Raw genomic sequence first — 12,503 nt, forward strand, 5'->3', positions numbered from 1 at the left:
AAACCTTTTTTTTTTTTTGAGAAAGAGATTCATCCATAGTTTGTCGTCTTATATTTAACATCTTATCATTTATTTATTTATTTATGTTTATATTTATTTATTTATATATATTTATTTATTTATTCATTCATCCATTTTGGAAAGTGCAACATCAATAGTTTTCTATTGTTCCTGCATTGTTTTCAGGCAATTACCAATATGCAGCAGTAACTGCAGGAATAGGATTAAGCAATTTAAAGCTTTTCACTTTAGAAAAGTGAAACCTTAATAGTTTATTTTCAGGAAATTACCAAACTGCAACAGCAGTCAAAACGGCTCACATATGATGTTTTTTTTTTTTTAAAGTGAACCTTCGTTTGAGGAACAAAAATCAACGATAGTAACCAGATATGACAACTGAGTGATTATTTTTTTATTTATTTTATTTATTTTTTTAAAGTCAAGTGTAACATCAATCGTTTGTTTTCTTTATAGGAAATAAACAACCCAATGCAACAGGAAAAATGAGAACAGTTGGAATGACGAGGTTATCCTTGCACCAACAACTTTTTTTTCCCCCCATCCTTCAACAAATTTGGCATACCAGCAAAACCCTATCGCTCGATAATTCGAGGTTGACCTCAAGCACAAAGCACTAACACTACCTGTCCCGTATTTCATCCAGTCGGCTCCGCGTGGGAACTTTGAATGCCTCTTATGATTTCGGTGACCGCCAATGGAATGCTAATTGAATGCAGCGGGTTCCTCCTCTTACAGTTAATGTGATTATTGTGTGTGTGTGTGTGTGTGTGTGTCTGTGTGTGTGGTGCAGGGACACAGACTCCCACCTCTCCAGTTCTACCTCAGTTCGCTTCTGCCCTCATGACCTGGTGAGTAGAATATGTTCCGTGTCAAACAGTGTGTGCTGTATCACAGTAAGAATCCAGATGGTTACAAGTGGCCGGCTATAAAGACTTTAATGCTTCTACCAGTATATTATATTATATTATATCATGTTATATTATATTAGATTATATAATGTTATATTATATTATATCATATTAATATTGATACTGAAACTGATACTGATATTGATATTTATATTTATATTATTATTATTATTATTAAATTTTTATCATTATATTATATTGTTCGTATTGACATGGTGTGGTACCTTGACTTAGGGCAGGCGTGGGCAAACTACGGCCCGGGGGCCTCATGCGGCCCGTCAAACATTTTAATAGGCCCGCCGAACTTGAAAAGAATTGAGTGAATAAACCTTGTTAATGTTTTATTTTCTAAATACTGTGGTGTGCCAAAGACAGATATTTTGTTGTAATGCTTTTGTTCACTTTCTTTTAAAATTAAAAATGTATTTTTTTTCTCCGATGAGGTGAGGTTACCAAAACACTCCATCCATCTGCTCCTGGTCCGGTCCCTCTGTCAAATTTTAGAACCCTTTGTGGCCCGCCAATCAAAAAGTTTGCTCACCCCTGACTTAGGGGTTGAATTCGTACCCATATGAAATTGTTGAGGATTCGACCTCTGAACTGGTTATTTGGATTATTGACCACTACAGGGGCTCCGGTAAGAGAGCACAGAGTCTTCTGTAGAACTCAGCACTTTATTCAGCATCACTGTGCAGATGTGCATACATGTATACGCACAATTATATATATATAAAGTATCTGAAACAATGAGAGAAAGAAACCCCATCAAAATACAGTTGGAATAAACAACTAAATGTTTCCACTATCTAACAGTCAGCAACACTCTCAACACAAGTAAACTGACATATATAGACATTAAATGTTGTCTTTTCCAGTCTATATTATCTGTACTAGCAAGTTGCCAATGGCTACCTATTGCACAAGTTAGCTAGACCCTGTTGACTAACGAATGCAAACATGAGAATAAAACGAGTGTATAAACAATATAAACACACGCATTATTTTACTGAATAAAGCAAGAAGAGTATGCTATCAATATTAATCAGAATGAATTAGAACAAGTACTCACATCGTCCTTGACTACTGCACCGCTCTGAGCTGAATGACGAACGAGAACGCTAAACAGGAAACGGAAATACGAAGCGCCCTTCAAAATAAAAGATCCGCCTATCAGAATAAGACAATGAAACGTCACCTATTAAACGACTTGAAGAATTCTTAACAGAAATCTTTTTTCCCCTCTGAAATGAATTGAAATGCTAGCTATGGTGGCAGTGTCCGCTTCTCAACTCATTTCGCATCATTTTGGCAAATATTGAACAATTCTTCAGTAAGTTTTCAATCTTTTTAATGCCTCTCTTAATTGAAGTTTAGTCTGCTAGCTTAATTCTAACGCTACCACAAAATATGTAATGCAAATACAACCCTTGATGCAACTGATATTTGAACAAAATTTATGCGGCAATGCATTTAGGCAATCAATATAACCATATTCAGTTGTATATTCTTTATCCTCTGCGAGGATCTGTGACGTCTATAAAATACAGATTGGGGCTGGACAATTGCAAATATTTGAATTCAAATCAATATTGCAATGTAGTAGAATATATTTTTGAATTTTCAAAAGCTGCACTTTGGGTGAAAGCCTCTACTTCTTTTTGGACTTGTTTATGTATATTTTATGAATTTTTATATATATAAAGTCAGATCTTGAGAAGTGCGGTCCACATTTTATATATCATTATTTCATGATATATGAAAGGTTGACGTGATCAAGCCCCTGATTTGTTTGCACTATTGCTGAAATATGATTTATGACTTACTGACTTAAGTTTGCGCCACACTTGTTTGAATTTTGTGAAGTTGTCGTAATTAACGCTTAAAAGACACGTCAAGGTACCAGTGTACTCTGACGGCGAGACAGTTCTCCCTCCCGCAGATCCGCCTGAACCGCCTGCTCACAATGGACCCAGAGCTGCTCGAGCAGCAGGACGCCGACATGAGCCCGGACCTCCATGCTGTGCAACTGGGACCCGACGACCCGGCGGCGGCCGCCGCTGCCGGCGCCGGCAAGGCAAAGCAGTACTACCGCCTGTGGCTCATGCCTTACTTGTGGGTGGGCCTGCACTTCGACCGCCTCACCCTGCTGGCGCTGTTCGACCGGTAAGTCGCTACAGTGTCGTGGCTCAGTGGACTCTCACTTGGTGCGCTCCTTCCAGAATGGAAGCGCCACTGCCAACTACTGGAGTGGAGGTGCAATTACACTTTGTCATTCGGCGGGGGGAAAAAAGCAAGTCCCCGGGGGCCCAAAATTCAAATATCAATACGGGAAAACAAAGGAGCATTTCTCAACATTAACCCTGTAGAATGTTGAACCATTTCTGAATGTTTTTAATACTCCCAGGAACCGGGAAGTTCTGGAAAACGTGCTGGCCGTGGTGCTGGCCGTCCTCGTGGCCTTCCTGGGCTCGGTGCTTCTGGTGCACGGCTTCTTCACCGACATCTGGGTCTTTCAATTTTGCCTCGTCATCGCCAGCTGCCAATATTCTTTGCTCAAGGTGAAGAAAATGATGGTTTTAAAGACTTATTTTCAGTTTTTATCAATTGTCATTATTCTTTTATCTGTTTGATTGGCAGAGCGTTCAACCAGACTCCTCCTCCCCGCGTCATGTAAGTCGGATTTTACAACTCAAACATTTCTTTACTGTGGAAACCGAAGTGTTAGCTAGCTTCTACTACAGTGTTCCTCCATATATTTATGTCTGCAAAAGAAAAAAAGCATAATCGCCTTTAATCCACATGAACTACATTTTTCTTACTTTGCACTTTTCTCGTGTTGTTCCTTTTTAAAGCGACGCTGCTTACTCTCTGCTTGCGTCAGCGACCGCGTCTTTTATTAATGTCGCTCAAGCTTGGCCGCGGGCGACATGGCTTTAAATAGCCTGCCCTGCGTTTAGAGTGTGCATGCATGCGTATCTACACACACACCCCCACACACGGGTTTTTCATAACATTGCTGACACAATTTTAGGAACACGCTGTTTTAATTTTGCTGGGTCGCGTTCACCTTGTCATTTATTGTTAATTGCCTTAAATCGACATAATCATCGGAAAGTGCAATTTAGGCGTTGTTTATTGTGGTACAAATTATGCATTGTGTATACTTTCACTTTAAAATAATCCGACCTTATTTTGATGAGTTGTTTTAGTGTTGCTCCTGTAGCTTTTTTTGGCAATATTATTTTCCGCTTTGTTTTTCTGCACAAATAAAACATTCAGGCTAAACATTATGAATTGGTAATGACTAAAATATCATTTTACATATCTGCAATGGATTACACATGCCATTAAACCCCAAAGATACAAACAAAATCATTGTTGATATGAGGAAAACTAAAACATAAAATTTTAGTGTTGCTTTATTCATTTCTGACCTGTGAGATTTGGCTGCAAAGTCATTCAATTCCGAATTCTTTATTGTTGTTCAAAATAATGAAAGATGAAATTCTAAAATTGAATTTGCACAAAAGCTCTTCATGATGCTGGAAGGTGTTATACATTTTATTAAGCATACACCTGTCGATGCACAAAATAAGCTGACAATGTAAAAAAACAAAACAATGTAAACACTTTATCAAGCTTCTAATGACTGCCGCCTCTCTGCCGCCCCCTACAGGGCCACAATCGCATCATCGCCTACAGCCGGCCGGTGTACTTCTGCCTGTGCTGCGGTCTCATCTGGCTGCTGCACTACACCAGCTTGCGGACCAGCTCGTCCCGCTTCACGCTGTACGGCGTCGCCCTCACCAGCTCGCTCGTCCTCGCCTCTGCCAGGGACCTCGTCATAGGTGAGGGTCAATATGATCGTGGTCGTGGAGGCGCCGCGAGGAGTAGTTGGGATAATGGTTGTAGTAGTTTAGTATCAGCAGAAGTTGGGTAGAAATTGTAGTCAGGTTCGGAGTACTGTCCCTTTAAAAGAAAAAAAAAATGAGTCTTGTAAAAATAAAAAGTTGCCCTCCAAACACTCAAGTAAATAGATGACTCCACAAATGCCAAATAATCGCGCTCTGTCCGTAAAATGAAATAATTGTTGCCGCTACTGATCTTCTTGCGTGCGTTTGCAGTGTTCACCCTGTGCTTCCCTATCATCTTCTTCGTTGGCCTGCTGCCACAAGTCAACACGTTTGTCATGTACCTCTTTGAGCAGTTGGACATCCACGTCTTTGGGGGCAACGGTGAGCCACAACGTAACACTTGCCACTTTTCCCAGAATGATGAAAAGATGCTTTGTAGCTTGTTGCTCTGCAATTTTGTGCACATCCATATTTGTGGTCAGAACATTTCTCCTTAAATAGTCTTTTTTTTTTTTTTTTATTGGCTTTTACCATAAATGCCACTTTTAATTGCAATATTTTATAATAGACGCCTTCCCCCGAACTGCGGTTGACTAATGAACTCGTCTTCTGCCCGCAGCCTGCACCAGCCTGCTGTCGTCGCTCTACAGCGTCCTCCGCAGCGTGCTCACCGTCGCTCTGCTGTACGGCTTCTGCTACGGCGCCCTCAAGGTGAGCGAAAGCGCGCAAAGCGGTGGCACCGTTGTATGGGTGGTGACTCGGTATGCAAACATGTGATACGTTTTGGCTCTTCCAGGAGAACTGGGAGCCTCATCACATCCCCGTGCTCTTCTCCGTCTTCTGCGGCCTGCTTGTGGCTGTCTCTTATCACCTGAGTCGGCAAAGCAGCGACCCGTCTGTACTCATGTGAGCACACGTGTCCGGTCACTTTGTACATGCTCAAAAGTATCGGGACAGATGGTCTTAAATTTTGTACTCATTGGCCACATTTGAATTTTAATTTAAACAGGTTCTATGTAGATGAGGTGAAGACATTTGTGTAGATGAAATCACTGAATACAATTTTAATAATGAAATAATTTCCAAAAATTAATTTATAACTAAATTTGTGACAGTAACTCTATAAGTGACTAAGCCTGGCCAAAAGTTGTAAAAATTCATAAGTTTGTAATTGCGTATAGTCACCACAAGATGGTGCCAAAGCTTCACATTTCATTGACTGCAATTGAAGGATACCTTCCAAAATAAATTTGCAAATGCTAAAGTTGCGACAAGTGAATCGTAAAGAGACGGGATAACACTATACAGTTAATTAATTATTTCATACAATTAATACAATTTTTCTCAAATATTTATGAAATTATTTCCTGCCCTTTTTTCGTTGTATTTACAATACATAATTTAACCAATTGATTAAGATACATGAATAATTAAATGTATAAAACAAATTCAATTATTTCTCAAGTTCAAATCGGCTCAATCCATGCAACAAATGTACAGAACCCTCACGTGATGGCCCACGGGCCATACTTTTCCCACCAATTGTTGAAATCAATTACAAGCATAATTTAGGCTTGTCTCTTAATATTATTGCCCTCTGAGTGTACCAACTGCGCCAATAATCACCATCTAATCCCCGAGCACGCTGACATTTTCACCTCGTCTCTTAGCTCGCTGATCCAGTCGAAGATTTTACCCAACCTGAGAGACAGCAACCCGGAGGACCCCTTGTCGGAAGTGCGGGACCCTCTGCCCGAGAAGCTGAGGGCCTCAGTGGTGAGTTGCGCAACCGTTGGCATCCTGTACGCAGCGTCATTGTGCTGCATTCAGGTTCGGGTGTCAGTGAATGAGTGTGGAGTCGATTCTCAAATGTACAGACATTGTTTGACTCAAAACGATACGAATGCTCAGATTGAATTATTTTCTGACTGTAGTCCTTCATTAGAACAGACTGATGATCTTTTTGTGTTGAATCAAAATAAGACATTTGCAAACATCCGCTTTTACTTTGGAAAACAATCATCAACATTTTTTTGGCAATGATTTCATTTAATTAAAAAAAAAAAAAGAGCATTTTTTTTTTTAAATATGTTATGAAAATAATTGTTTGCGCTATATTAATGACCTTCCATTGCCTGTTTGTGACCAAATGCTGATTATTGAGAATTGTAAAAATTTTCAATGTATTTATTTTATTTTTTTTGTTATTTTTTTTTATTGTAGAACGAGCGTCTGCAGTCCGACTTGATCGTCTGCGTGGTCATCGCCGTGCTGTACTTTGCCATCCACGTCAGCACCGTCTTCATCGCCTTGCAGGTATGTGCGTCCGCTCGCCGTTCATCCAATGTTCCTAAAGCCCCTTCACTCGTGCGTTAACGTCATCGTCTTCTCCTCCGTGTCCGCCACAGCCCTTCCTGAGCTACGTTCTGTATGCGCTGCTCGGCACGGTGGGGCTGCTCACCCACTATCTGCTCCCCCAAGTGCGCAAACAGCTGCCCTGGTACTGCTTCTCGCACCCGCTGCTCAAGACCAAGGAGTATTACCAGTTTGAAGTCAGGGGTGAGTACACGATAACATAGTCACCATTTGACCATCGTTAAAAAAAGCTTTTTTTAATTTAGCACCATGTGTCAGTCTCGGACAGCGATTCCCAAAATTGGTCTGGAAAGTATTATTGATTTGCAACAAATATTATGTCTTTGGTTATCAATCTATCTGTCTCTGGAGCTATCTATCCCAAAGACATAGTGACAAGCAGATCAGTAAAATGCTCCTCCACTAGATGGCGCTGGGTGCTATTAACCTGCGTAAAAGGTTTGCTAAAATCGGAATGCAGTTAAGTTATCGAGAGATGGCCCGCACACACATTTGTGAGTAAATTGATTTCAGTAAAGAGTGGCTATAAAATGTTGCGGTTTCGTGATATTAAAAAAAAAAAATGAGACGGATCCATAATTTCATGAAAAAAAAAAAATAAAATAACTAAATTCCCACCATTAATGTGACCTGTAACCAGTACTACGCGTGTTAAAAAAATAGAGGTGCACTAAAATTAATTACAAATGAGAAAGTGTTTGTTTTTTTTTTTTTGTTTTTTACACAAACTTTTCGAGACAATTTCCAGTAAGAGCCTAATCTCATTTCTCGTCCTCTCTGCCGTCAGACGCGGCTCACGTCATGTGGTTCGAGAAGCTCCACGTGTGGCTGCTCTTCGTGGAGAGGAACATCCTCTACCCGCTCGTCATCCTCAACGAGCTGAGCGGCAGCGCCAGGGAGCTCGCCAGCCCCAAACGACTGGACACCGAGTGAGAGAAACGTGTTTTCCTTTGAGCTGTGTTTTATTTTTATTTTCATTTAATTTTTTCTTTTCCAGGGTGGGTGCGCTGATGATCACCGTGGCGGGCCTGAAGCTGCTGCGCTCGTGCTACAGCAGTCCCACCTACCAGTACATCACTGTCCTCTTCACCGTGCTCTTCTTCACCTTCGACTATCGGCACATGTCGGAGACGCTGCTGCTGGATCTCTTTCTCATGTCCATCGTCTTCAGCAAGGTGCGTCGACTCCCGTTTGTAGGTAACGTGGGTGTTGAAAATGAGTCGATCGGTGGAGAGTGGCCTTATCTGGATGTGGGAGGCTAAACGATATCAAATGAACAATTGGAATTGGTTAATGAATGGTACTGGCTTTAAAAAAATGTTTTGTTATATTTGATTTTGTTTTATTTGATTGTTCCATAGAAAAATCGATTTAAAAAAAAAAAAAAAAAAGAAATTGGGACTTGTCAGCCCAATAGCATGACGCTCTCGAAGTTCCACTATCTCTGCTGGATGCCACAAAGCTAAAAAAATATTTTAAAAATAAAATGTGTAAAATATTTGTGCAAATCTAACAAATACTCTGAATAAATGTAATTACTTAATTGTAGTGTGGAAAATTTTTAAAAAGATTAGATAAAAATGCAGGTACATGCATTAAAAAAATATGAATTCTAATAATAAATATAATAAAATTATTATTACTGCACATATTATGTTGTAATGCCATGAAGGATTTTTTTTAATTTCTTTTTTTAACTAAAGATCATGTGATCGGAAATTGGGACCGTTTACGATTTTCAGCTGATCGGTATCTCAGAATTTTCTCAATTTGTTATCAAGAATGCATTTTTTCTAGGGCTGTCAAAATTAAAGCATTAACTTAGGTGATTAATCCAAAAAATTTTAACTTAATTTTATATATTTTTACTCAGTTTGATTTACTTAAAAAATAATTTGCATACTTTGCAAATATTGTGCCATATTAGCTGTCTTTAGCACGTCTCAGAACAAAACACAGTGTTGAAGTTACCACTGGGCCTTGCAAACCAACACTGCTGGAGTGTGGCGCCTGCGGGCAGTTTTGAGAAATGTTTCGAAAATAAATGTCTGCAAAGATGTCTCCATTTAGATCGTATTCAAGAATCCAAGAAAGCTATGAGAACAGTCTTTGAATTAAATGTACTTCATATTTGGTGATTTTGCAACAATTCCAAGATATTATTCAAGTAAAAGTTATTAACGTCATAAAAAATAGTAGTTGAAAAATGTAATTAATCACAATTAATCATGGAATTTTTGGTGATTAATTAGTTTTAAAAAATTAATCACTTGACGGCACTATTTTTTTCATTTGTGCACTTTATTCGAACCGCTGCAGATTTACAGCCATAGAAAAAGTTAAATATTAAAATATTTGTCTCATTAAGACAATTTTAGGCGGGATTTTTTTTTTGTTCCGAATGCATTACCAAGGTATCGAAGTGAGACTCGGTGTTGCCATACATAAACAAATGACTCGAGTTGGGTGCAAAAAAACCAAAATGTGACGGGGACACCTCTACAAAATATTTCTTCTTTTTTAAGCACATGAAATTGCAAGCTTACCATGAGGGTGGCCATTTTGACTTGTTGTACCTCTTTGCTCCTCACAAGGCAGTAATGAACTAAATGCTGCAAACGATGACCTCATTCTGACTATTCATCAAAATAGAAAATGAAAAAAACATTGAAAGAAAAAAAATGTCATATTTCTTAAAACGCCACTCACCTTAACAAGAAACTGCTGCCTACATTGTTGACCTACAAAATAAATCTTTTCTTGCTTTTTTTCCTCCAGGGTTCATAAGTTCATTGTTTTAATTGGTGTTTTTTTTTTTGTTTTGTTTTTTTTTGCTATTTTGATTTAGCTGTGGGAGCTGTTCTACAAGCTGCACTTTGTCTACACCTACATCGCACCCTGGCAAATCACATGGGGCTCAGCCTTCCACGCCTTTGCTCAGCCCTTCGCCGTGCCTCGTATCCTTTCCACCCCATCTCTTTTTATTTTATTTTTTTAAATATTTTTATGACTCTGGTCATGCTCTCGAGTCACAGGTCTCACCTGTAAATTGTCCTCTTTGGAAAATGTTTATTCAGCTAATCTCATTGAGGCCATAGTTATATAGTTGACATGTTCTCGAGTTTATACACAATTCCCCGCCTGGTCCTTGACCTCCTTTGCTTGCTGCAGACTCAGCTATGCTCTTCGTCCAGGCCTTGGTATCAGCTATCTTCTCCACCCCCCTCAACCCTTTCCTGGGCAGCGCCATTTTCATCACATCTTACGTCCGGCCCGTAAAGTTTTGGGAGCGTGACTACAAGTAGGATTCTGTCTATAAAAATATCTCACCTCCATATTTAAGTTGAATTTATTTTTTTTAATTTTTTTTCCACACACAGCACCAAAAGAGTCGATCACTCCAACACCCGCCTGGCTTCGCAGCTGGACAGAAACCCAGGTGAAATTGTTCATCACTAACTGTATGATATATACAGTGCATGCAGTTAATACGATCAGCAGCAACAGTAACAGACAGCTGTATTTAGCAAAAAAAATAAATAAATAAATACATGAATCACTAAATAGCAGTGGTGGGCGGTCAAGAAATCATGATCATATTCTTCACATATCCTAGTGTTGTATTTTTAGGTGTGAGTTTTTATCCAATCAGAATTCAGCTAGCTCGTGTTGCCAGGCAGATTTCATAATACCAGGAGCACGCACTATTTGTCCGAGGCCTTCCGATACACTCGTGCGGACGTCTATTCTGTGTGTGAGGGGTGTTTACAATTGCTAGACAATTGCGAGCCAATCAGATCACGAGTTGGTTACAGTAACGCCTTCTCGCTGGCCTGATGAACGCGGCTTGTGATTGGATACTCACTCATGAACGTGCTGCGCTATGCGGAATCAACACACCCGGAAGTCGTAACTAGCGACCGTTTGAAAATCTAAAATATATTCTCGCTTTTTTTCAACAATAATGGCCGTAGGTGGGAAAAGTGTGGATTTAATTGCAGATACACTTGCGCGGCCATTTTCAAGACGGTGCGATGCTGAGGGGGCCGCCAGTGAACCTGGGGAACATGCTTTTCCCCCCGCCGTATTACAATAAAGTGTAATTGCACATCCACAACAGTAGTTGGCAGTGGCGCTCTCATTGCCCCTTGTGCGCAGCGAGTATTAACTATATGGTGTAGGTTTGTTTTTTGCGACAAAAATGCTATTATTTCTAGTTGCGGCGGAGAGTGGGTGGTGGGAATTTTCTTCTTGATAAGGGGGACGTAACAGAAAATAATTGAGAAGCACTGGAACATGTGAATAGCAAACTACATAAATAAGTAGATTTTAGTGTTACATGTAGCAAAAAATAAATGATCCTTGTATGAGCTGATGGGGATGAAATCACCAGCATGCTGTGTATGCAGATGTGATGAAAAAGCAGCAAGATTCGTCGACAGCATCGTTTGTGATTTATACGCTCTTAATAGCAGTATTTTCTCCCTTCAGGCTCAGATGACAACAACCTCAACTCCATCTTTTACGAGCACCTGACGCGCTCGCTGCAGCACAGCCTGTGCGGCGACCTGCTGCTGGGCCGCTGGGGCAACTTCAGCACGGGCGACTGCTTCATCCTGGCCTCGGACTACCTCAACGCGTTGGTTCACCTGGTGGAGATCGGCAACGGCCTGGTCACCTTCCAGCTGCGAGGGCTGGAGTTCCGAGGTGAGCGTTGCAATCGTGGAGTTTTTCCGGCCCGCGAGCCGTCCGATTGACACGACAAAGCTTACCCGTCGGTAACTCACCCTCGCTTAGGTACCTACTGCCAGCAGAGGGAGGTGGAGGCCATCACCGAGGGCGTCGAGGAGGACGAGGGCTGCTGCTGCTGCGAGCCGGGCCACCTTCCGCACGTCCTGTCCTTCAACGCCGCCTTCGGTCAGCGTTGGCTGGCCTGGGAGGTGCTGGTCACCAAGTACGTGCTGGAAGGCTACAGCATCACCGACAACAGCGCCGCGTCCATGCTGCAGGTTTTCGACCTGCGACGCATCCTCACCACCTATTACGTCAAGGTCAGTGGGCGGACTTTTTAAGCGTAGTGGAGGGGGGCCTAATTCGTTTTTGGGCCAGTCATACCACGTCTTGGCACACTTCCATCGGGGTACAAGAGCAGCTGGGGGGTACCTAAAGCGCCTTTTCTGGTGTGTCAGGTCACCTTTTAGTGCTTTTTCATTCAAGTACCAAGAGCAGTTGGGACGGTACTTGAAATACATTTTCTTGTAGGCCCGATTTTTTTTTTTTAATTTTATTTTTTTTTTGTCACGCTTGTTTAGAAATCAGATCAGAAATCCCTTTATTGTCATTG

At 40.8% G+C, this 12,503-nt stretch overlaps 1 protein-coding gene across 2 annotated transcripts in view; it reads left to right on the forward strand.

The window, feature by feature from the left end:
* pcnx1 (pecanex 1) overlaps positions 1-12,503 on the forward strand; it is a 34,567-nt gene that overhangs the window by 13,847 nt on the left and 8,217 nt on the right. The window contains exons 10-27 of one of the 2 annotated variants that reach the window (XM_088312393.1): positions 812-869; positions 2,854-3,092; positions 3,334-3,487; positions 3,567-3,599; positions 4,606-4,777; positions 5,054-5,164; positions 5,403-5,494; positions 5,580-5,689; positions 6,454-6,559; positions 7,007-7,099; positions 7,192-7,342; positions 7,947-8,088; positions 8,157-8,334; positions 10,008-10,116; positions 10,331-10,460; positions 10,540-10,598; positions 11,651-11,866; positions 11,957-12,210. In XM_088312393.1, the coding sequence (XP_088168519.1) occupies positions 812-869; positions 2,854-3,092; positions 3,334-3,487; positions 3,567-3,599; positions 4,606-4,777; positions 5,054-5,164; positions 5,403-5,494; positions 5,580-5,689; positions 6,454-6,559; positions 7,007-7,099; positions 7,192-7,342; positions 7,947-8,088; positions 8,157-8,334; positions 10,008-10,116; positions 10,331-10,460; positions 10,540-10,598; positions 11,651-11,866; positions 11,957-12,210 (2,407 nt within the window). The remainder of the gene's footprint in view (positions 1-811; positions 870-2,853; positions 3,093-3,333; positions 3,488-3,566; positions 3,600-4,605; positions 4,778-5,053; positions 5,165-5,402; positions 5,495-5,579; positions 5,690-6,453; positions 6,560-7,006; positions 7,100-7,191; positions 7,343-7,946; positions 8,089-8,156; positions 8,335-10,007; positions 10,117-10,330; positions 10,461-10,539; positions 10,599-11,650; positions 11,867-11,956; positions 12,211-12,503) is intronic. The other variant, XM_088312399.1, reaches the window with a different exon arrangement.

This window comes from Idiotropiscis lumnitzeri, chromosome 1 (assembly GCF_059441095.1).
Source record: "Idiotropiscis lumnitzeri isolate Australia: NSW breed Sydney's pygmy pipehorse chromosome 1, RoL_Ilum_1.0, whole genome shotgun sequence".
In the NCBI taxonomy this organism is placed as follows: Eukaryota; Metazoa; Chordata; class Actinopteri; order Syngnathiformes; family Syngnathidae; genus Idiotropiscis; species Idiotropiscis lumnitzeri.